The sequence below is a fragment of the Sitophilus oryzae genome, unplaced genomic scaffold, assembly GCF_002938485.1.
Source record: "Sitophilus oryzae breed Bouriz unplaced genomic scaffold, Soryzae_2.0 scaffold_177_pilon_pilon, whole genome shotgun sequence".
NCBI classification, from domain to species: Eukaryota; Metazoa; Arthropoda; class Insecta; order Coleoptera; family Curculionidae; genus Sitophilus; species Sitophilus oryzae.
Window position 1 is genome coordinate 99,880 of NW_022146479.1, and position 21,658 is coordinate 121,537.

Genomic DNA, 21,658 nt, shown 5'->3' on the forward strand with positions numbered 1-21,658 from the left:
CAACTTTCAACCAAATATTGACGTTACTTCAGAAATTATTTAGAAAAAATCGAAATCAAAATGAAATTTCTACACCCTGTATCTCCGAAACTAAGCATTTTCGGACATACATTTATACGAACTTTTTTACTTATTTTCATCTGGAAAAACGCTGCCGAAGTTTCCGGAATACAGTTCGGACCACCCTGTATAACTACATACAAGGTATTACCTTTAAATCTTTTTATATTGTTGGGAATGTTTGAAATTGTTTAAAAAATTATTTTAAACTTGTTTAAATTTTTTATTTTGTTTAAAATTATAAAAATACCGAGGGTGCAATTTAAAAACCAAAAGTTGTAGTCATTTCCGGTGAAACAGGAAGTGACCGAAAACAATTGATAACGTCAATCTATCCTAATTTATGTCATATACTAACAAACCAAATCTCGTTTTTTTTATCTGAAAAAAATAAAAAAGTTATAGGGGTGAGCCACTTCTGAGACGCACCCGGTATAATTTGCAATAAAATAGTCCTTCATATGGCTTTAGAAATATAAAAAAACTTTTTTGACAAGAAATTAATTTATTCGATTAGGTAACTTGTTTCATTGGATGGTGGACTATTTGAAACTCACAAGCGGGCACAATTGCTGTAATTTGGAAACTATTCAGTCGATTGGAATGCTATTCGCAACGCGTTAAAGTTTCATAGCAATTATGTTCAAGCGTTCAAATTGCTGTTGCTAAAATTTTATTAAAAACTGTCTCAGGAATTAGAATGTGTGTCTGTATAATAGTGTATTATCTATATACTAATATATAAAATCCTTAAGTGACTGACATACTGATTAATCACGATCCTGCTCAAACTACTCAACGTAAGAAGCTCAATTTTGGCATACAGGTTGATTCTAGTGTGTAGAGGTTCGATAAGAAGGGATTTTTCGAAATTCCAGTTCCAAGAGGGTAAAACCACCCCTCAAATATTACAATATTTTTTATTTAAAAAACGGTCAAGTTCCGTTTAAGATTTTTTAAAAATGTATACAGGGTGTTTCGAAAAATCTGGTCATTGATTAATCACGATACTGCTTAAAGCGCTTGACCTAAAAAGCTGATTTTTGGAAAACAGATTGACCTTAGGGTGTAGAGGTTCGATAAGAAGGAATTTTTCGAAACTCGAATTCTAAGGGGGTGAAACTATCCCTCAAATATTAAAATATTTTTTACTTAAAAACCGGTGAGTTTTTCGGAAAAACTCTTAAACACGTATATTTTATTTTGTTGTTTTACATATTTTAAGATTTTTAAAAAATTTATATAGGGTGTTTCATAAAATATGACCCTTGAGTAATCACGATTCTGCTTAAACTGTTTGACGTTTAAAGCTGATTTTTGGTAAACGGATTGACTGTGGGGTGTAGAGGTTCGATAAGGAGGGGTTTCTCGAATCTCAAATTCCAAAAGGGTGAAAACGCCCCTCAAATATTACAATATTTGTTATTTAAAAAACGGTTAGTTTTTCGGCAAAACGCTTGGACAAGCATAATTTATTTGGTTTTTTTACATATTTTGAAATTTTATAAAAAATCATACAGAGTGTTCCAAAAAGTTGGGTAATTTCTTAACCACGATTCTGCTTAAACTGCTTGACGTAAAAAGCTTATTTTTGGCAAACGGATTTTTCGAAAGTCAAATTCCAACGACATGAAACTACCCCTCAAATATTACCAAGTTATATAATAATATCGCCATATTGTTTTTTCTCATACTGACATAAATGTGAGAAAATTTTATCCAGTTTGTATGTTAATGGAAATTCTTGCTTTGCTTTATCATCACCATTACAAATGATTAATTCGACGCGAACGAAGTCGCTGGTACACGCTAGTCCCTAAAATATTTATTAATACAATAGAGACTCGATTAACTGGAGTAATTGTCGTTAGGCATTCGGATAGTTGAATTCAGAAGGTTTTTAGACGGATTTTGTACCTTTTGGGGAGTAGTTTTAGGGGGAAACGCATTAAACAAGTTGCAACAGAGGCACCTTAGACAACTTTTTAGAATCGAATGATTCCACCATGTCCCAAACGTATCGGTCCTTGAAAAAGCTAACTGCGAGAGCGTTGAAGTCATAGTTACAAAATCCCGCTTAACATGGGCTGGTTACGTATGCAGAATGCAAGAAAACCGCCTACCAAAATATCCGCTTTACGGAGAGCTTGTATATGGTAGAATGTAGAATGTAGAATGTTTAGGAGGGGAGTTAATCACCGCGACCTTATAGATCTATTGTGTGTTCCCCTTTCTTGAGTTATAACGAGTTATAACTCATCATACAGTCTCAGGGCTTTAAGAAAAGCCAGTATCTGAGACGGCTCCACAGAGGCCAGCTCTCCATCCTCGACAGTTAAATAATTATAAAAGAGTTAAATTATAATTAAAGATATAATTAATTAATTACATTAAACACATTTTACAGTATTAATTAAATATACCACCATTATTTCCGCCCAAATATTAATTAATTACATACTTAATTGTGTTAGTTAATAAATTATTCTAAATAAATGTGGATTTGAATCAGAAATCCATATAATAATAAGTTATGAAAATGAACGTATCTGTTGTTAGAAATAAGCATTCGTCAAAAAACGAAATAAAATTTTTAAGGTATTACTTTTTACCACACTGTCTAATACACATAAAAAATCAGATTTTTAGTGTTTGGAGCAATTCTTATTAATCAACGAAAGCAGTCAATTATTAACGTAGTTTGAATACTTTAATCATATTAATTGGTCCTCTTTAACAAACATTTAAAAATTTTTTTTTTTTTATTTTTTAATGAAATAAATGAACTATAACGACAATATTAGTATCCGTGGTCTTTAAAAATGTGTTAGATCTTTAAAAATAATCTAAAATGTCAATATTCCATGGGTATATTAATAAATGAGATCTAAATTATAAGGAAATGGATTTTCTACGAAAACTTGAAGAAATAGGTAAAAAATGGCATAATACAATTTGATAGACAATTAAATTGTGCATCTGATTCTCATAAAATATACAGGGTGTTCCATTTAAATTAAACAAGTTATTACCGTTTGAAACTGGTAATTATTTAAAATAAATTTTTAGGCACTCTGTATAATGTAGAATAATTTTTATTATTGCAACACAAAATTTAGCAAATAGAAATACTTCAGTACAATATTTGTTTTTAAAAACTTAAATACGCCTAGAGAAATGAAGCATTAAAATTATTACTGTATTTTGACAGAAACCTAAATATTTCAAAAACGGTCAGATTAAAAAGCGGTAAACCTTAATCAAATTTACCTTTATTTTAATCGTAAAAACTGAAAATGTAATAATATACAGGGTGTTCCATTTTAAAAAAATACAGCTTTGATATTTTTTATTTATTTGGGACACTCTTGTAAAAATATTTTTAAATTGTAGCCCTAGTAGTTCCTTCAGCGAACCCAAAACTTATAATTTGCAAAAATCTAATCGTTTAGCTACGATACTCCGTGTCGTATGTGGTGAACAAACCTGTATAATAAAAAAAAATTGCGAGAGCACCGCCCACGCAACTTTTTTAAAATCGAAAATTGGTACTTCTAATTTTAGCCGTAAAATAATATCCTTGTTATCGATGGGATGATTCTATATATTGTTATTATAAGCTTTGTTGTTTGTATTTTTAACGTAACGAGTAACAAATTAGTAATTTGTAAACGACCAACTCACAATTGTTTGCGAAACAATTTCAGTTAACTCTATACTGATATTCTTTTAATTGGATTTTAGTCGGCATTTTGAACGTGTTTTTATTTTTAATTAAAATCCGATTTCGAATAAAGTGAATTTAAAAAACAGTTTGTAAAATTAGAATTTTTTTTTATTATTCATATCATCATACACAGTTCTGTTATAACCCCAAATTAGGGTGATGCTATTATTGCGTATTCTTCATTCATTTGTGCCCAGGTTCGAAACTTTCTAAAATATAAAATAATTTTTCTTCTTCTTTTTTAAACACCCTGTATATTATTTTTTGAGTAGAGGGAGAAAAACGTACTATCAAAACCATTAAACATTTTGAAATACTTTAAATATAAAAAATATAATTTTTTAATTCTCCATCTAATAAAAAATTTAATATACAGGGTGTTACCATTTAAAAATACGAAAAAAAATATTTTATATTTTAAAAAGTTTGGCATAGAATTTTGGACACCGTGTATAGTTTAAAATTAAAATATTTGTGTCAAGGCAAGTACAGATCCACTAAAGTAAACACTTAATATAGTTTCGATTTCAGGACATTTCTAGTATTTTTAATAATTTTTTTAAAAAAGGCTGAAAAAAAAAATATTTATTTATTTATTTATTAATATCTTTGATTGTCTAAACTTAATAATATCTTAGGATCATGTAAAGAGAAAAGGAAGCCAAAAATGCAATAATATACAGGGTGTTCCGTTTAAAAAAAATAATCCCAATCCACTCACACTTTTTTAAGCCACCCTGTAGAAGTTAAACTATTTTCCTGAAATACATCCTAATAAATACTTTAGGTTTACACTTTCATTTTCTCTCGTTTTTTTAGGAACAAAATTTCATAACATAAACAAAAAAAAGCATAACGTTTTTATTATAGGAGCTGTATACAGATGCCCGACGCACTATTGCCGGACCCTGTATAAACTTTTTGCCTTAAAAACATATATGAGGAGTCACACCATATTTTTTATATACTACTGTATATCTCAAAATAATTTCAGGTGCGAAAAACTTACCGTTGTTGTTGATGCCGTTCAAGAGCGACGCCGCTGACGTAAGGCCGACGCGCGTCCGCCGCAAAATCCACAACATGGCGCGACGACGCTCCGCAAAGCACTGATGCGACGGCGATAAAGCGGACGAGCGTCGCGGCGCCCTGAGGGGTTCAAATGCCGCGACAAATGCGTCCGAGTTGTCGCGTTCGGCGTCGTTGGTTCATGGTTCAAGTTCAAAGGCGAACATCAGGGAGTTGTCGAGAAAAACAACGCCTTGGTGACAGCTAACAAATGAACAAAAAAAAATAAGGAAAAAGTCAAATAGCGTATGATTGAAAGAGAAGTGCGCCAAGTTGGCTTAAAAATGACGATTGATGACATTTATCAAATAAGAAAAATTTTATATTATAAGTCATTTATCTGTGGTCATTTCTCTATGGAGAAAAATCATGTTGGGTAGCCATGGAGTAGCCTAGTCGCAATATATTGCACCTCCACGAGTAGCAACAAAACATCCCCCTTTAGAACATTTTCTGTAATGGCAATGACTCTAAGTAAAAACTATACTGTGCGAACAAACATTAGAGGCCCTGCTAGTCATTAAAAAGTTAACAAATATTCATTTGTTTTTTAAATATGTCAATATTTTTATTTTGTTGCGTTTTGTGCATTAATTGCCAAACCGATCCTGTCGTATTAAGCCACACCCAAAATTCCAAACACACGTGCTTTGATTAAGGTTTGCAGAGCCATTGCAGAGCTTCAGCATTTGCCATAAAATAGCGAGTAATTTGTTACGAAACCATATAAATTATATATCACTAATCACAAAACTTCAATTTATTTCTGTATTGTAACGGAATTTAAATTATGTCTTTATTTTCGAGAACATTTAGTTCAAACATTAGGAATATTTTGTTGATGTTTGACCATCATAATCTTAAAAATAAAGTTGTCTAAAAATGTCCTACTATACGGATATAGTATAATCCTTTATCTTAAATTTTCTTCTTCATTTATGTAAAAATACTTAGCCAGTTTTACATAAAATGACTCTTAGATTCTTTAGAATTTTTTACAAAACATTGCAGAAATGGAATATTACTTAAGTTCAAAAAATTTTAAGTGATAAATCCTAGAGTCTGTAAAATAAATATCTTTATTAATGAAAATTACAAAACGTACATAACATACTTAAATATATTTTAAACACAAAATAAATAGAATAACAACTAATATAATAATAATTACATTGACTTTGTCAGGTACACAGAGGACTGTTTTATATAAGCGTCTAACTTAGTTTTAAATAATTCTGATTGGATGGGTTCGTTCAAACTACACAGTGGATTTTTCACTACATATTCCACAAAAATCTAAAAAAAAAGAAAAAAATTGAGGTACTAAATTAAAACCTACATGCTAATTCTGATGACTTACTTCTTTATATATTTGATGTAACAAGTCTCTCACTCCTTGGGAATGATTATCTGTATTTAAAACAAACTTCAAACCAGATGGGGTCTCTAAATAATGCAAAGTGTACTTTGATGTTTTGTAGTACAAGAAACCTTCCTTAGTATCCAACGGAGAAATCTTATTTACAAACGACTTCAATGAAAATAACATTCCATACATTAATTTAGCTTCCTGAAAATATACCACTATATATAATATAATATACTAGACCTTTTAAATTGTTAATTAAAATATTTCTACCTCTTCTCTAGTCATTCCTGAATTTTTCAACCTATTCCATTCTTGATAAAATAACAGACTGCCTTGTTTATCAAAAATGTATATGTTATGAACAGTCATTTTTATAATATAACTAATATATTCTAATATATTTATTCTTTTTTTCCACAAAAATAAAATTACAACTTTGTTGGGTTAAAATTATGGTTAGTTTGCGATTTTGACATTTCTTAAAAATGTCAGGCCTCAACCTAGTTTCTGGTCTTCTTTTCAAGAATCGACACATTAGGGCTATAAGGCATATTTATTTCTACTAGTATTATTGGAATATGATTTGGCCGTATAGTCCTGGCAGCTTGAGCCGTAAAACCAATCAAAAGAGAAGAATATGATTGGAAATGAAAATGGCGTTTTTAACATTGTGTTTAACATTTCTTGTTTCTTTAGTTTATTGTTGTGAAAATTAAAATAAATACGAAAACATTTCAAATTAAGATCAAGCAGTTATGAAAATTGAATAAATTAACTGTAATTTTCTAAGGTAAATATGCAGAAACGAAAGAAAACAATTTCGAAGAGCAATCAAAGAAAAAGGAAATATAGTAGCAGTTCTGATAGTTCATCTAGTTCTGACTCGGAAAGTGATTGTTCGTCTAGTACCAGCAGTTCTTCTAGTTCATCTGATTTATCAGAACCTTGTTCGAGCTCTAGCAGCACCTCTAGGTAAACATTATTCAAGATTTTATTGATTCGAGATACCTATACTCAATATGTTTTTGTAGTAGTTCTAGTTCGAGTAGTAGTAATAGTAGCTCAAGTTCATCATCGACCGATGACAATCGTAGGAGAATGAAGAAAAATAGAGCTCTGCTAAAACGAAAATTAAAAGAGAAACTGAAAGAAAATGACCACGCAAAAGAAGAAAGAGAAGAATAAAAAATAAGTATTCGAAAAAGGTACCTAGTATTCATTATTCCTATATTATAGTTCAACTGATAAATTTACAGTTCTGTTTTTTTGTGCTTAGACTTCAGACAAAAGTGACAAACATAGCAAGACCAATAAAAAGCTAAAGAAAAATGAGGATAAAGTAGATAATGATATTCCTATTGAGTTAATGGGAAAATCAAAAGCAACAGCTAATAGTGTTAGGAGGGTGTACTATGAAGACACTGAACAAAGCAAAACCAATAAAAAGCTAAAGAAAAATGAGGACAAAGTAGATAATGAATCAAACGATATTCCTCTTGAGTTGATGGAAAAATCAAAAACCATGGCTCCCATGCGGAAGGAAGATTGGGAGAAACAACAAAATGTTGTTAGAAGAGTATTCTGTGAAGATACTGGAAGATACAGGTACTGTATGATTGAAGAGGACCGGCGTCAAAGACAGCTAGGGGATCACAATTTAGGAAAAATGTGGCGAGGCCAGTTTCTAGATGTCATTTATTGAAAATTGACATAAAATTTTTTTTAAGGCTATTAAAGGCAGTTAGTGTTATTAGAAAATATAGAAGAGTAATGGGGGCCAGGTAATGAGCTGTAGGGCTTGACCTCACCAAAATTACCATTGATTGTCATTCCACAGCTATCTTTGATGCCGTTTTTTATTTTAGATTGTATGGTATTTGCTTTGATACAGAATGATCGCAAAAAAAACCGCGTCAGCGATGACTGTGAAATGAAGCTCGCTGTCATTTTATATGTAAATTTATATGGGAAATGTCATCGATTGTCATTTCATAGCCATCGCTGACGCCGTTTTTGTTCAATCATAAGGTATTACTAATCTCTCTGTATTTCTACTTATTTTCAGATTGATTAAAGGAGATGGAGAAGTATTAGAAGAGATAGTGAGCAAAGACAAACATATAGAGATTAACAAACAGGCTACTAAAGGCGATGGCGAATACTTCCAAAAAAAATTAAAACAAAACATTAAATAGCACAAGAGTTTCCTTTTTTGTATAGAATGTATGCATCTGTTTAAGCTGTATATTAATTTATTTATTATCAAATAACCTTAATTAGTGGCAATCAGCATCAAATAATGAAATCAAAAAGTTCTATGAAGTCAAAGCTCGATCATAAAGGTTTTTGATCATACTGTAGATTGGATGGTATTAATTTTTAAGATCTGAAGCTGATTTTAGATTAATGCAATTTGCTGCTTCAGGTATATTTTCCAAATTTTGCTTGGAATTTTATATTTAACGTATTTTTTAACTGTTATAGGGTAACTTTTTCTAGATAGGTATATTTAATATTTTAGACTGTTATACATATATTTAAACAATAAATACATTTTTATCTTTGTTTAGTTGTTTTACTATTGTAATTTCTTTGTCATTTTTTTTGTTGATGACACTACACTTTTGATGTCCATTTTTGTTGTTCAAAACATACATTTCTCTGTAGATTTAAGTAATTTGAATCCTCTTCAAAAAATAATGATTTTCTTAGAGCAGACGGAGATTGTATATTGTTGGTACAGAAGAGAAAATGACCAAGTTCAATAGTAACAAAATGTATTATTTACGTGTATTCTTTGTTTTTTTTACAGATGGACTTGAACAATTGTGTAATATCACTAGAGTTTATGCACACAAAAAATGGAGTTGGTCAATTTTTTTGTAATAGTGTCCAGTATAGAAAAAAACACATTTTTCTATAAATTTTGATTCCGCTATAATTTCCTTATGAATTCTTGTTTATTTTTTTATATTATACAAAATTTAAGTACATAATTTGAATCATCTTAAAAAATTCTGATTTTCTTCCGGTTAGTAGAAAATTTTGATATACAATTTTATGACAAAATGGTGAATGTATTTTGAAAATCTAATCTTTTGATGTTTAAATAAGATTATTGGATTAACTAAAAAACATTGCTGATTAATTTAAATGTTGATGTTCCAACAGAGCCTTTTGCTCAAATTTTATTAGGTAGTAAATTATTCAGAGGTATTTTATAAAATATACTAGCGTGTACACGCGACTTTGTTCGTGTCGAATTAATCATTTGTAATGGTGATGATAAAGCAAAACAAGAATTTCTACAAACTGGAAAAAAAATTTTCACATTTACGTCAGCATAAGAAAAAACAATATGGCGATATTATATATATATATATATATATATATATATATATATATATATATATATATATATATATATATATATTTATATATTTTATATTTTATATTTATATATATATATATATATATTTTCTTTCTCTTTTTCAGGATCGCGTGGAAAGTTCAAAACGAAGCTGATTGGCAAGTCCACGTAAAGATGAAGCCGATACATGACTAAAACATGACTACCCGTAGACACTCAGTGTTTCTTGCCTTCCGGCTTCATCAATACAGGAGGAATCAGCAACGATGAACTAGCGATCCTGAAAAAAAAGAGAAAGAAAAGGCAGAAACACTGAGTGTCTACGGTAGTCATGTTTTAGTCATGTATCATGACTAATCTTTCTGTGGACTTGCCCAATAAATTTCTTTTTCTTCGTTTTTTATAGTTTCCACGATAACTTCCTTGTTTATTGTTTTCTCTGGGCCAGGGTGATAGCGGCGAGGTGTGTTGAACGCCTCCGCGGCGGTTTTCGGTAGTAACGCTTTCAAATTGTAAGCTACTGCCGGACCAGCTGCAAATGGCGCCTTTGTGCCTCGTTTGCTTCTCCTTTTCTTTTCTTTTTCAGGATCGCTAGTTCATCGTTGCTGATTCCTCCCGTATTGATGAAGCCGGAAGGCAGAAACACTGAGTGTCTACGGGTAGTCATGTTTTAGTCATGTATCATGACTAATCTTTCTGTGGACTTGCCCAATAAATTTCTTTCTTCGTTTTTTATAGTTTCCACGATAACTTCCTTGTTTATTGTTTTCTCTGGGCCAGGGTGATAGCGGCGAGTGTGTTGGAACGCCTCCGCGGCGGTTTCGGTAGTAACGCTTCAAATTGTATGCTACTGCCGGACCAGCTGCAAATGGCGCCTTTGTGCCTCGTTTGCTTCTCCTTTTCTTTCTCTTTTTCTTTGTGGATCGCTAGTTCATCGTTGCTGATTCCTCCCGTATTGATGAAGCCGGAAGGCAGAAACACTGAGTGTCTACGGGTAGTCATGTTTTAGTCATGTATCATGACTAATCTTTCTGTGGACTTGCCCAATAAATTTCTTATATATATATATATATATATATATATATATATAACTTTTGGCAATATTTGAGGGGTAGTTTCATCTCGTTGGAATGAGACTTTCGAAAAATCCGTTTGCCAAAAATAAGCTTTTTACGTTAAGCAGTTTAAGCAGAATCGTGGTTACTCAATTATCCAACTTTTTGGAACACCCTGTATGATTTTTAAAAAAATTTCAAAATATGTAAAAAAAACAAAATAAATTATGCGTGTCCAAGCGTTTTCCCGAAAGAATAACCGTTATTTAAATAACAAATATTGTAATATTTGAGGGGCGTTTTCACCCTCTTGGAATTTGAGAATCGAGAAACTACTCCTTATCGAACCTCTACACGACCCCACAGTCAATCCGTTTCAAGCAGAATTGTGATTACTCAATGGTCATATTTTATGAAACACCCTGTATAAATTTTTAAAAAATCTTAAAATATGTAAAACCACAAAATAAAATATACGTGTTTTAAGAGTTTTCCAAAAAACTCCTCACCGGTTTTAAATAAAAATATTCTAATATTTGAGGGGTGGTTTCACCCTCTTAGAATTCGAGTTTCGAAAATTCCCTTATCGAACCTCTACATCCTAAAGTCAATCCGTTTTCCAAAAATCAGCTTTTTACGTCAAGCGCTTTAAGCAGGATCGTGATTAATCGCAATGACCAGATTTTTCGAAACACCCTGTATACATTTTTAAAAAATCTTAAAATATGAAAAAGAACAAAATAAAATATACGTGTTTAAGCGTTTTTTCGGAAACTTGACCGTTTTTTAAATAAAAAATATTGTAATATTTGAGGGGTGGTTTCACCCCCTTGGAACTGGAATTTCGAAAAATCTCTTCTTATCGAACCTGTACACCTTAGAATCAACCTGTATGCCAAAACTGAGCTTCTTACGTTTGAGTGGTTTGAGATCGAGTCACTTAAGGATTTTAGATAATTAGTATAGATTTTTATATGGAAAATGTCATCGATCGTCATTTCCTATAGCCAACTGGACGCTGCGCGCTGGACGCCATTTTTTTCGATCATACGGTATAAGCAATACAAAAAAATATTTTACTCTATTTATTAAAATACTGTGTACCAAAAAAAATCACAGTAGCATCACAGTAGCTTTTGTAATGGGAAAAGTTTATATAGTTTTTATCGAGCCGAAAAAATAATAAACATTTTTATTGAGAAAAAAGTAAAAACTTTTAATGAATCGGATGAAAAATTCTATAAAATGAAATTTTACAGGATTTTTATTTTATTGGAACGTCGTTCTACGTTTTCATTTTCCACGATTTTCCCTATGTATATTTCTAAATTCGTGGTATTCGCCTGCTATCATCATCGAACGATTTTTCTTGGAAATGAACCGAACCCGACCCGACCGTTTTATTTTCCAAGATATAATGGAAGAAAATATGTTTTCTAAGCACAGACAAAATAAAATTGAGGACGTTGCCCTTCGTAGTAAAGTTCTCGTCTGAGAAATCCTCACTCAGGCAAAAAATATAGCTAAAGATATTTTTGTAATGTTAACATGAGATAGTATGGATATTATATACAGGGTGGTCCGAATTGTACTCCGGAAACTTCGGCAGCATATTCTGCAGATAAAAATAAGCAAAAAAGTTCGTATAAAAGTTTCGGAGATGCAGGTTGTAGAAGTTTCATTTTTATTTCGATTTTTTCCAAAAAATTTCTGACATAACGTCAATATTTGGATGAAAATTGGTGTCTGGGAGTTTTTTGACATGAGAAATTTGATTTTGATGTCAATATGACCCCTACTTGTAGGTGGCGCCATCTACATGTGTTCATGGAAATATGTATGTGTGTATGGAAATAGATGTCTTTATTGCAAAAAAATAAACATGTTAAGTAGATAGTTATTTGACTGAAATAATAAATTGGGGATTTTTTTTAAATTAACCATAATTTTTTCTGCGAAGAAATGATGATAAAACAGTTTCTTGAACTTTTGGCACAAAAACATTTTAAATTTATGATTTCAGTCTAATAACTATTTATAGTCAACATGTTTAATTTATGTCAATGATGACAGGTATTGATAATTTCGATTCAAAATATCTTGAGAACCATTACTCGCAGCGATTTTTTCAGAGACTTTTTTTACGTAAAAAATGTCGTATATGTATATTTTTACTCAGTAGTTTTATACAGGTACGGACTAAAAGTTATTAATCTTCAAATCAGTTAAAAAATATGTAGGTGGTGCCCTCTACAAGTAGGAGCCACATTGACATCAAAATCAAATTTGTCATGTCAAAAAACTCCCAGATACCAATTTTCATCCAAATATTTACGTTACTTCATAAATTATTTGAAAAAAATCGAAATAAAAATGAAACTGCTACACCCTGTATCTCCGAAACTAAGCATTTTAGTACATACATTTATATGAACTTTTTTACTTATTTTTATCTACAGAATATGCTGCCGAAGTTTCCGGAATACAGTTTTGACTTTCTATAAAAAAATTTCTTAGTATTTTTAGTTGATCCCTCGTATACGGCCAGCGTTCTTACCTTAGATTAAGAATAAGTTCTGACTGATAAAATAGCACTTTCGCTGCACCCGGTAAACGTAAAAATTTTTTGTCACCTCTAAGGGTCACGGGCCGCCTTTGAAGTCAAAATAACAATATAATTCCTTAGAGTAAGCCAACTGGTATATATTCTTTAAACTGTGGTCTCGCGCTCGTCTCGCTCTCGTCTCGTCAGGTCTGGACGCACATTTAGCGGTTTTGCCCCTTGCCTACTCCCATGACGTCATAGTCATAAGCTGTAAGGCCTCTTTTTGTCGGCGGTTTTGGTCCGTCACGACCGCATCGATAACTTTCCGTCCACCTGCGCGCCCAATGGCCGCCGTTCAAATCGAACTGGCAGCGTAGCGGCCGCAGAACGCGCGGTCACCATCGTAGATAGTGCGCGTTTTTCGTTCGGAAGCGTGTTTCATTCGCGTCCAACCTATCATTTTTAGTTTAGTTTTTATTTTTTTACGTAGCGTCGCTTGTTTTATGTATATCGCTTGGACAGGTTAGAAAAAAATCAATTTTTCTCTCGTTTTTACCGGCTGATTTTTTTTCTTTCGTTTTTTTATTGTAGTTTTCTTTTATATCCACGTTGTTTGAGCTTAGGTGAGTACTATCTGTTTTGATTTTGTTCGTAACAATCCATCATTAAATAATAAGCGGTGTTTGATGTAAAATTTAAATAACTTTTTTAACAGAAATCAAATTCAAATAAGATTGTTATATTAGTCTATACTGTATATTTCTGTTTTGTTTCGTTTAGTGATAAAATAATTTTACAAAAAATGTAGCAACAGAATGCGCGCCTTTTAACATACAGGATGCTTCAAACAAAATTTGTTTACATATAGAATGCTATATTTTCTGTTCAATGATTTGAAGGAACGCATGCCATAAAATTACTAACCGATACTTAAATTAATAAGATATATTGTTTCAACTAATGCTCAATTTTTCTTGCAGATATTTATCACTATTAAATTACAAAAATAAGTAAAATAGTGACAGACAAATACAGTTTCCCTAGGAAAAAAAACAACAAAAATGTGTATCATAAATTTCATATTTTGAATGTTAAAATGCCAAGTATAAAGTTTTATAAAGAATTTAGTTATCAGAACACCCTGTAAATTTATGTGTGTACCATAATATGCTCAATTTTATTTAAATATACATATAGTTCATATCAAATAAACTTTTAGTCACGTGATTAACCTTGACCGGCACAGCGTTGTCCACTTTTGACCGAAACTAATTGAATACGTCAGTCAATCCTGATTTATGTCATATACATAACATACCAAATCTAGTTTTTTTTTATTTGAAACAATAAAAAAGTTATAGGGGTGAGCTTTTTTGAAAAACACCCGGTATAACTTAGGAAAATTGAAAAAAATCATAACTTAGTAGTCTATTGAATTTTCATTTTCCTTACTTATTTTGATCGATATACCAAAATTACATCAATAATTCTTATTTATATAACCCTACACCAAAATAAATGCAAATAAAACACTATAATGTTCCGTCGAACACGGTTTCACAATAAAGTTCGAAAAAATTTGGCACCGCATCCAGACTACATAAAAATGTATGATTTGTATTGTAATTATTTTTAAAGGTTAAAAATAACATTAATTACAAATATAACGAGATAACTATCAACCAGGTCAGCCTTGTTTTCATTTAGAGGAAAAAATAAATGTCGATTTGTTTGATTGTCGCTCCTGGTTATAAAGCAGTTTTTCGCTTCATTACGCTTCAATACGTTTAAATAAATGCAATTTTATATTTGATGCTATTGTGCGTCATATTGATGCTTTGTATTGTAGCGTATTTAGAAACATTTCAAACAAATATTCATTTTTACGCGTAAATTCAAAAGTTTTGTGTCACACTAAATCTTTGAAAATAATCATACTTTCGTCAAGTTTAGAGTAGAAACTAATTAATTGATAATTTTTATTGAAAAAAAAACTTCAATTCTTTGTTCATCATCATAATCATTTTCAGCTTATTCAACCATTTCCAATTATGGTATAGCCTTCCTCACATATGTATATCTACAGTGTGGTCCGAACTCTATTCTGGAAACTTCGGCAGCATATTCTGCAGATAAAAAGAAGTAAAAAAAATCGTATAAATGTATGTCCGAAATTGCTTAATATCGGAGATACAGGGTGTAGAAGATTCATTTTTATTTCGATTTTTTCCAAATAATTTCTGAAGTAACGTCAATATTTGGATGAAAATTTGTGTCTGGGAGTTTTTTGACATGAGAAATTTGATTTTGATGTCAATATCACTCCTACTAGTAGAGGGCGCCACCTACATATTTTTTAACTGGTTTGAAGAGTAATAACTTTTCGTCCGTACTTGTATAAAACTAATAAGTAAAAAAATATACATTTACGACGTTTTTTACGTGAAAAAAGTCTCTTGGTGAAAATCGCTACGAGTAATGGTTTTCGAGATATTTGGAATCGAAATTATCAATACCTGTCATCATTGACATAAATTAAACGTGTTGACTAAATAATTATTAGACTGAAATCTTCAATTTGAAATGTTTTTGTGTCAAAAGTTCAACAGAAACTGTTTTATCATCATTTTTTGCAGAAGAATTTATGATTAATTTAAAAAAATAAAAAATTCCCAAATTTATTATTTCAGTGAAATAACTATATCTACTCAACGTGTTTATTTTTCGTCAATAATGACATGTATTGACTATTTCCATTCTAAATATCTTAAGAACGGTTGCTCGTAGCGATTTTTACAAAGAGATATTTTTTACGTAAAAAGTCACAGAGATGTATATTTTTTCGCTCGGTATTACACTTCAAAACAGTTAAAACACATATAGAATAGAATAGAATAGAATAGAATAATTTATTGATGTCAATACCATACAAATAGTGGCGTACATAAGTCAAAATATAAAATAAAATACATATATAAAACACAATTAACTTAAAAATTAACACAAAAGACATAAAGTTAAAACCATCATATTAGATGGGTATACAATGACAGTTATATACTCTAGTTAATACATTGTAATATAAACATAGGGTGGGAGTTTCCAGTTCCCACATTCTGTTGTAGAAGGAATTTCCATTAAGCGAGATTAATATGTATATCACTTGAAAGAAACTCCCTCGAGTCATACAGTGGATTTTCAAGTAACCAGCCACGAACCCTGCCCTTAAACACCCTATCGGACAATAGTTTATACCCATCCGGAAGTTGTAAAACTTGTAAAACTTCACACCCCAGTATCTAGGTCCATCTCGAGACCTTTCTAATCTATGTATAGGGATACTGAGGTGCTCCGCCCTACGAGTGTCATGAGAGCCGTGCTGAGCATTTGTGGGATATTTTTCCGTATTGGCTTTAACATATAATAGATTTTCCAATATATAAAGATTTGGGAGAGTAAGTATATTTAACATTTTAAAGGTTTCCCTGCAATCATCCCTGTAGCCCAATCCTCCGACAACTCGCACAGCCCTCCTCTGAAGCGCGAAAACCCTGCGCCACTGAGGTGCGTGACCCCAAGCCAAAACCAAAACCAAAACTGAGGTGTTACCTCAGAACCAAAACCAAAACTGTAGGTCACCCCCAAACTGTAGGTGAAACCAAAACCAAAACTGTAGGTGACGCCCTCTACTAGTAGGAGTCATATTGACATCAAAATCAAATTTCTCATGTCAAAAAACTCCCAGACACCAATTTTTATCCAAATATTAACTTTACTTCAGAAATTATTTGGAAAAAATCGAAAGAAAAATGAAACTTCTACACCCTGTATCTCTGAAACTAAGCATTTTAGGACATACATTTATACGAACTGTTTTACTTACTTTTATCTGCAGAATATGTTGCCGAAGTTTCCGGTATACAGTTCGGACCACCCTGTATATATTCTTCTACTATTTCCAATGTTGTGTTACTTATTAGAATGTATTTTCTGTCAATTGTTTGTTATTTTTATATATTTTCTTCTTCTGAGTGTGTCTATCCCGAGGTTAGCGATAAACAAAAAGATTCGAACTTTTCTGGCTGCTGCTCTAAATAATCCTCCTATAGACAAGGAAAACCAAGTTCTGAGGAGGAAAACCAAGTTCTTCTTTTCAACCAGGAGATTGTGCGCCTTCTAGGTCCTCTTTTACCTAAGACCCTTCCCTGGAGTATCAATTAGACCATATCTTTTTGGGTCCCTCATTATGTGTCCCAGATATTCTAATTTTTGTTGTTTGATAATGTCGACTATTTTGTTCTCCTTTTGATTTCCAAAACGGTCTTGTTGGATACGCGGTATACCTAGGAGATTCGTCAAAGAAGTCGTCAACCATCTCAAAGGCTTCAAGTTTCTTTGTGGACGCTTATGTCAATGTCCAGGACTCGGCACCATACAGGAGCACAGAATAGACATATAACACTTAAGATCAAAGATTTTTCTTTATTTAAGTAAGAACAATTTTAGGATTGTCACGGGGTTTTTAACAGGACACTGTCTCCTCAATGAACACCTCAGTAGATTGAAGCTAAGAAATAATGGCGAATGCAAATTCTGTAGGGAAAATGGGGAAATCCCAGAACACTTCATCACTGAGTCCGCCAAGACGACAACCATTCATGCCATAAACTTTGGTACCACTGATATCGGAGATGAAGAACTACCATCCGTAAAACCGTCTGGCTAAAAGATACTGGCTTCTGTCAAAGCCCTGAGACTGCATGATGAGTTATAATTACTTAAGAAAGATGGACACAATTGATATTAACTACATTGGTATACCTTGCTGTTCATCCAGTTTATGTGGTCTGGATTTTAATGCTTGTGACAGAGAATAATATAAATGGTTAACAGACAGAGCGACAAAATCAAAAACGGCATACAGTGTTGCCGTTTTTTCCGTTTGTAGGAAAAAGTGTGTATAATAATATAAGCTATTTTAAAAATTTTCATGTATACTACTGAAATGATTATAATATATCTAAACTAAATATAATCTATTACAGTTGTAGTGAAACTAATAGTGAAAAATAAAGTTCCAACCCTAGATGCAACATTTTTCGTAAACGCCTATAGTTATGCGGTTTGAAATTTTGATGCAAAATCCGGCAATACCGCATAGAAGAAATGTGTCCACACAATTTTTATATCTTTTTAATACATTTGATTTTCCATTATGCTGTCTACATCACTGTCTTACACGTTAAAATCCAGACCGCAGAGTTTCGATGACCAAATTGGTATAAGCAGATTTCCATGCGAAAAATGATCGTGCAAAATTCGACAGGCTGGTTCTGAATACGCTGTGATATTTACGTTCCAAGCAAATTTCAATAAATCAGACGAATCATAACAATATTTACTTTAGCATCAAAACTGTGTAAAATATAACTTTACGGCATAGTAGTACCTACATCATTTACCTGTAATATTCAAACACATAATTCACAGAAACCTCGTTTCATGTGTGAGCTTATTTTTCTTAGTAAAATTACTAGTGTAATTTAAAGAACAAGAAGAATAATACTGAACTTTTTAGTAAACATAGCTGGGGATAATTTATGTATGTGCATTATATATAAGATATCGATTTCTAGAAGGAAATGTAGGGGAAAATAATGAAATAAAAGAAGTTTTAATTATTTTTAGTATGTATTTAGAGATTATTACTATTGGCATCCTTATCTGAGGCCTATATACTTGTGAGGTATAAGAATTCCGGGGTTTTTCCATCAATATATTTAAAAATAGAAGTATTAGTTCTATTTTTTTGTCTTAAATAATAATTTAAATTTTTTTTTACAACAAAAACTAACGCAGATTTATTACTTTATACCCTGTATATACATATAAATTCGAGTATAAAAATGATAAGGGAATCATAACTTTATCCAGGCAGTAACCAACTTCCGGTAATTATTTGACAAGGTGAAACATTGAAACAATAAATTGGCGAGGTTGTATCAAAACAGTTACCGCTATCCTTGACCACTGAATGATTTAAAATTATTTATTTTTCAATTTTATACCGCATATTAGATATAAATTCATAAATTTTGAAAATACTCTCTCAGAATTTATCGTTAAAATTTAAAATTAAAATAAAACTATACTTTTATTACAAACTAAACTAATTTGTGTCTAAAGTCTGTCAAACCAGAGATTACCTGACAGTGACAGATGATGTCTGTCGTTACTGTCATTGACAGGTAAATTGTATCTTCTGTCATCTTTTGAATGTAGCTAACCCCCTATAGCTACGAAACAAAGCAGAATCGGACCTATGTTAATATGGAAAATAATTCTTATTTTTAAGTGAGGAATCTCCCCAGGATAGAAGGCACATGTTTTTTGAAACACCCTGTATAAAACCTGAATTTTTTAAACAGAGAATGAAAGTTTCTCTTATTTATAAAATTAAGCAGGTAGGTCCTTCTCTGCTGTTAATTAATTATGAGACATATAATGTTCAAAATTAGATCAGAGCTTGTGTCAGAGCCCTGTAATAGTTGCTACAATATAGATCATTATCGTATAGCTGGCCAACTCGACATTTCTATGTCAAGGCGAGCGGGGAACAACGGAATCGAGAATAAATATTGTCGATTTTTTTCAGTCTGCAGTCAGAAGGTCAGTCAGGTCGATAATAACTCGTATGAGAAAATAATATCGTTATATTGTTAAAATAAAACTAATATTGAGACATCTGACGTGCTAGAGTTATTATTTTTTCAATAAATTTAGCATATCTAAAGGCAGTTCTAAATTACTTACCTTTCAGGATTAATAAAGCAGAGTCAGTTATATTAAACGAATATTGAACGTGAGAACATGTTTTGAGAGAAAAAGAAAGCTAGTTTTACTTGTATTCATTTTTAGTGAACCAAAGCTGCAAGCTCACAGAAAACTTAGTCATTTGATTTAAAGTAATTTTTCGAAAGCTGGGTTAAGACGTAAAATTTAAGCCTTTTTTGAAATGATTTGTAACTTGAATTTTTGTTCCCAAAAAGAAAAAGATTTGTGTCTTTTCTAAAAAGACTTAAATCTTTTTCTATTTCGGAATATTTAAGACCTTTTATAAAACACTAAGTCAGATTTTTATACAGGATGTCTCAGAAATAAGTGCAGATATTTTAAGGGGTGGTAGATCTGGCCAAAAGAAACTTATTTTCTCTTTACCATTTCTAATAATTTTAAAATAAATTGATAATAACCAAGTTATTTATCTTTGAAAATTAACAAAAAAAAATAACGGTAACATTTTGAGAGCCACCGGCGTCGGCAGTAATCGATAACCAGCCACAAATACCAAACAATTACCAGAATCTCAGCTTGTTCGACGCCCAGTGACACATCGACTAAATAGATTTAAAAACGATTGGAAAATTCAAATTAAAAGTAAAGAACTTACCTAACATTAACATTAGAAAACGGGACTCCGATAGATAGCAGATCTGTTTAATTAGGTTAGAGCGTCGTTTTACGTTACTTACCGCCACTTTTATTATATTTGTTGAATTCAGAGCATAGTTTGTGAATTTATCTTTTATTAGACTGATAAAGACAAAAAATTTCAAATCTCGAAACTACCGTATGATCGAAAAAAACTGCGTCCAGTTGTCTGGAAAATGACGATCAATGACATTTCTCATATAAATTTACATTTAAAATGACAGCGATCTTCATTTTATAGCTATCGCGGACGCCGTTTTTTTTCGATCATACGGTATTAGCCTTTAGTATTGGCCATTTTAAATAAATACCTCACTTGCTTTGTAAAGTTTGAGAATTAAAAGATTGTTCCTGCTTGTTTTATTTGAACTATACATTGTTTTTAAGAATAAAAATATTCTGTACGAAAAAGTTAGCAAAGCTATTTCCAGCCGGCAAAAATTGTTACATTGGATCGTTAAAGATATTGAAGTAATTCATAGGCCAATTTCATTAATTTATTTGACCTCGTACATTTATTTAACTTCAGAACGAGATGTTATACGTTCTGTGGTTCTGTGTGATGTATCTAATAAGAAAATAGCAAGATGTCTGTCTATTTGACGGAACAATTAGTGTTATGAGAATATAACTACTTAAATACATGTACAGAGCGTTCCAAGTGAGAACGACTATAATCTATACTAATATATAAAATCCTTAAGTGACTGACATACTGATTAATCACGATCCTGCTCAAACCACTCAACGTAAGAAGCTCAATTTTGGCATACAGGTTGATTCTAGGGTGTAGAGGTTCCATAAGAAGGAATTTTTCGAAATTCCAGTTCCAAGAGGGCGAAACAACCCCTTAAATATTACAATATTTTTTATTTAAAAAACGGTCAAGTTTCCGAAAAAACGCTTAAACACGTATATTTTATTTTGTTTTTTTACATATTTTAAGATTTTTTATAAATTTATACAGGGTGTT

The 21,658-nt window shown here is 31.5% G+C and overlaps 4 protein-coding genes across 4 annotated transcripts in view; 3 read left to right on the forward strand and 1 right to left on the reverse strand.

The window, feature by feature from the left end:
* Positions 1 to 5,915: 5,915 nt before the first annotated feature.
* LOC115882380 (trafficking protein particle complex subunit 1-like) lies at positions 5,916 to 6,684 on the reverse strand. Its single transcript, XM_030900428.1, has 3 exons — positions 6,495 to 6,684; positions 6,216 to 6,425; positions 5,916 to 6,151 (listed from the first exon to the last, which is right to left on the reverse strand). The coding sequence occupies exons 1-3, from the start codon at positions 6,591 to 6,593 to the stop codon at positions 6,023 to 6,025; spliced, it is 438 nt and encodes a 145-aa protein (XP_030756288.1). The 5' UTR covers positions 6,594 to 6,684; the 3' UTR covers positions 5,916 to 6,022.
* A 170-nt stretch (positions 6,685 to 6,854) lies between these two features.
* Positions 6,855 to 7,427, forward strand: LOC115882479 (zinc finger CCHC domain-containing protein 10-like). Its single transcript, XM_030900552.1, has 2 exons — positions 6,855 to 7,196; positions 7,256 to 7,427. Exons 1-2 carry the CDS (start codon positions 7,021 to 7,023, stop codon positions 7,407 to 7,409), a joined length of 330 nt encoding a protein of 109 aa, XP_030756412.1. The 5' UTR covers positions 6,855 to 7,020; the 3' UTR covers positions 7,410 to 7,427.
* Positions 7,428 to 7,478: 51 nt separating this feature from the next.
* Positions 7,479 to 8,788, forward strand: LOC115882478 (ADP-ribosylation factor-like protein 6-interacting protein 4). The gene is made up of 2 exons (XM_030900551.1): positions 7,479 to 7,829; positions 8,290 to 8,788. The coding sequence occupies exons 1-2, from the start codon at positions 7,591 to 7,593 to the stop codon at positions 8,417 to 8,419; spliced, it is 369 nt and encodes a 122-aa protein (XP_030756411.1). The 5' UTR covers positions 7,479 to 7,590; the 3' UTR covers positions 8,420 to 8,788.
* Positions 8,789 to 13,571: 4,783 nt separating this feature from the next.
* LOC115882141 (V-type proton ATPase 116 kDa subunit a) overlaps positions 13,572 to 21,658 on the forward strand; it is a 55,634-nt gene continuing 47,547 nt past the window's right edge. The window contains exon 1 of the mRNA XM_030900005.1: positions 13,572 to 13,817. The gene's annotated coding sequence lies outside the window, so the exon portion shown is untranslated. The remainder of the gene's footprint in view (positions 13,818 to 21,658) is intronic.

What these genes read in the sequence shown, in the direction of transcription:
- LOC115882478 (XM_030900551.1), top strand. Translation starts at nt 7,591, where the DNA reads ATGGGAAAATCAAAAGCAACAGCTAATAGTGTTAGGAGGGTGTACTAT. An exon ending in GAAGATACTGGAAGATACAG is followed by an intron (nt 7,830 to 8,289) that starts GTACTGTATGAT and finishes ACTTATTTTCAG; the next exon opens with ATTGATTAAAGGAGATGGAG.
- LOC115882479 (XM_030900552.1), top strand. Translation starts at nt 7,021, where the DNA reads ATGCAGAAACGAAAGAAAACAATTTCGAAGAGCAATCAAAGAAAAAGG. An exon ending in AGCTCTAGCAGCACCTCTAG is followed by an intron (nt 7,197 to 7,255) that starts GTAAACATTATT and finishes ATGTTTTTGTAG; the next exon opens with TAGTTCTAGTTCGAGTAGTA.
- LOC115882380 (XM_030900428.1), bottom strand. Translation starts at nt 6,593, where the DNA reads ATGACTGTTCATAACATATACATTTTTGATAAACAAGGCAGTCTGTTA. An exon ending in CAGGAATGACTAGAGAAGAG is followed by an intron (nt 6,426 to 6,494) that starts GTAGAAATATTT and finishes GTATATTTTCAG; the next exon opens with GAAGCTAAATTAATGTATGG. An exon ending in TACATCAAATATATAAAGAA is followed by an intron (nt 6,152 to 6,215) that starts GTAAGTCATCAG and finishes CTTTTTTTTTAG; the next exon opens with ATTTTTGTGGAATATGTAGT.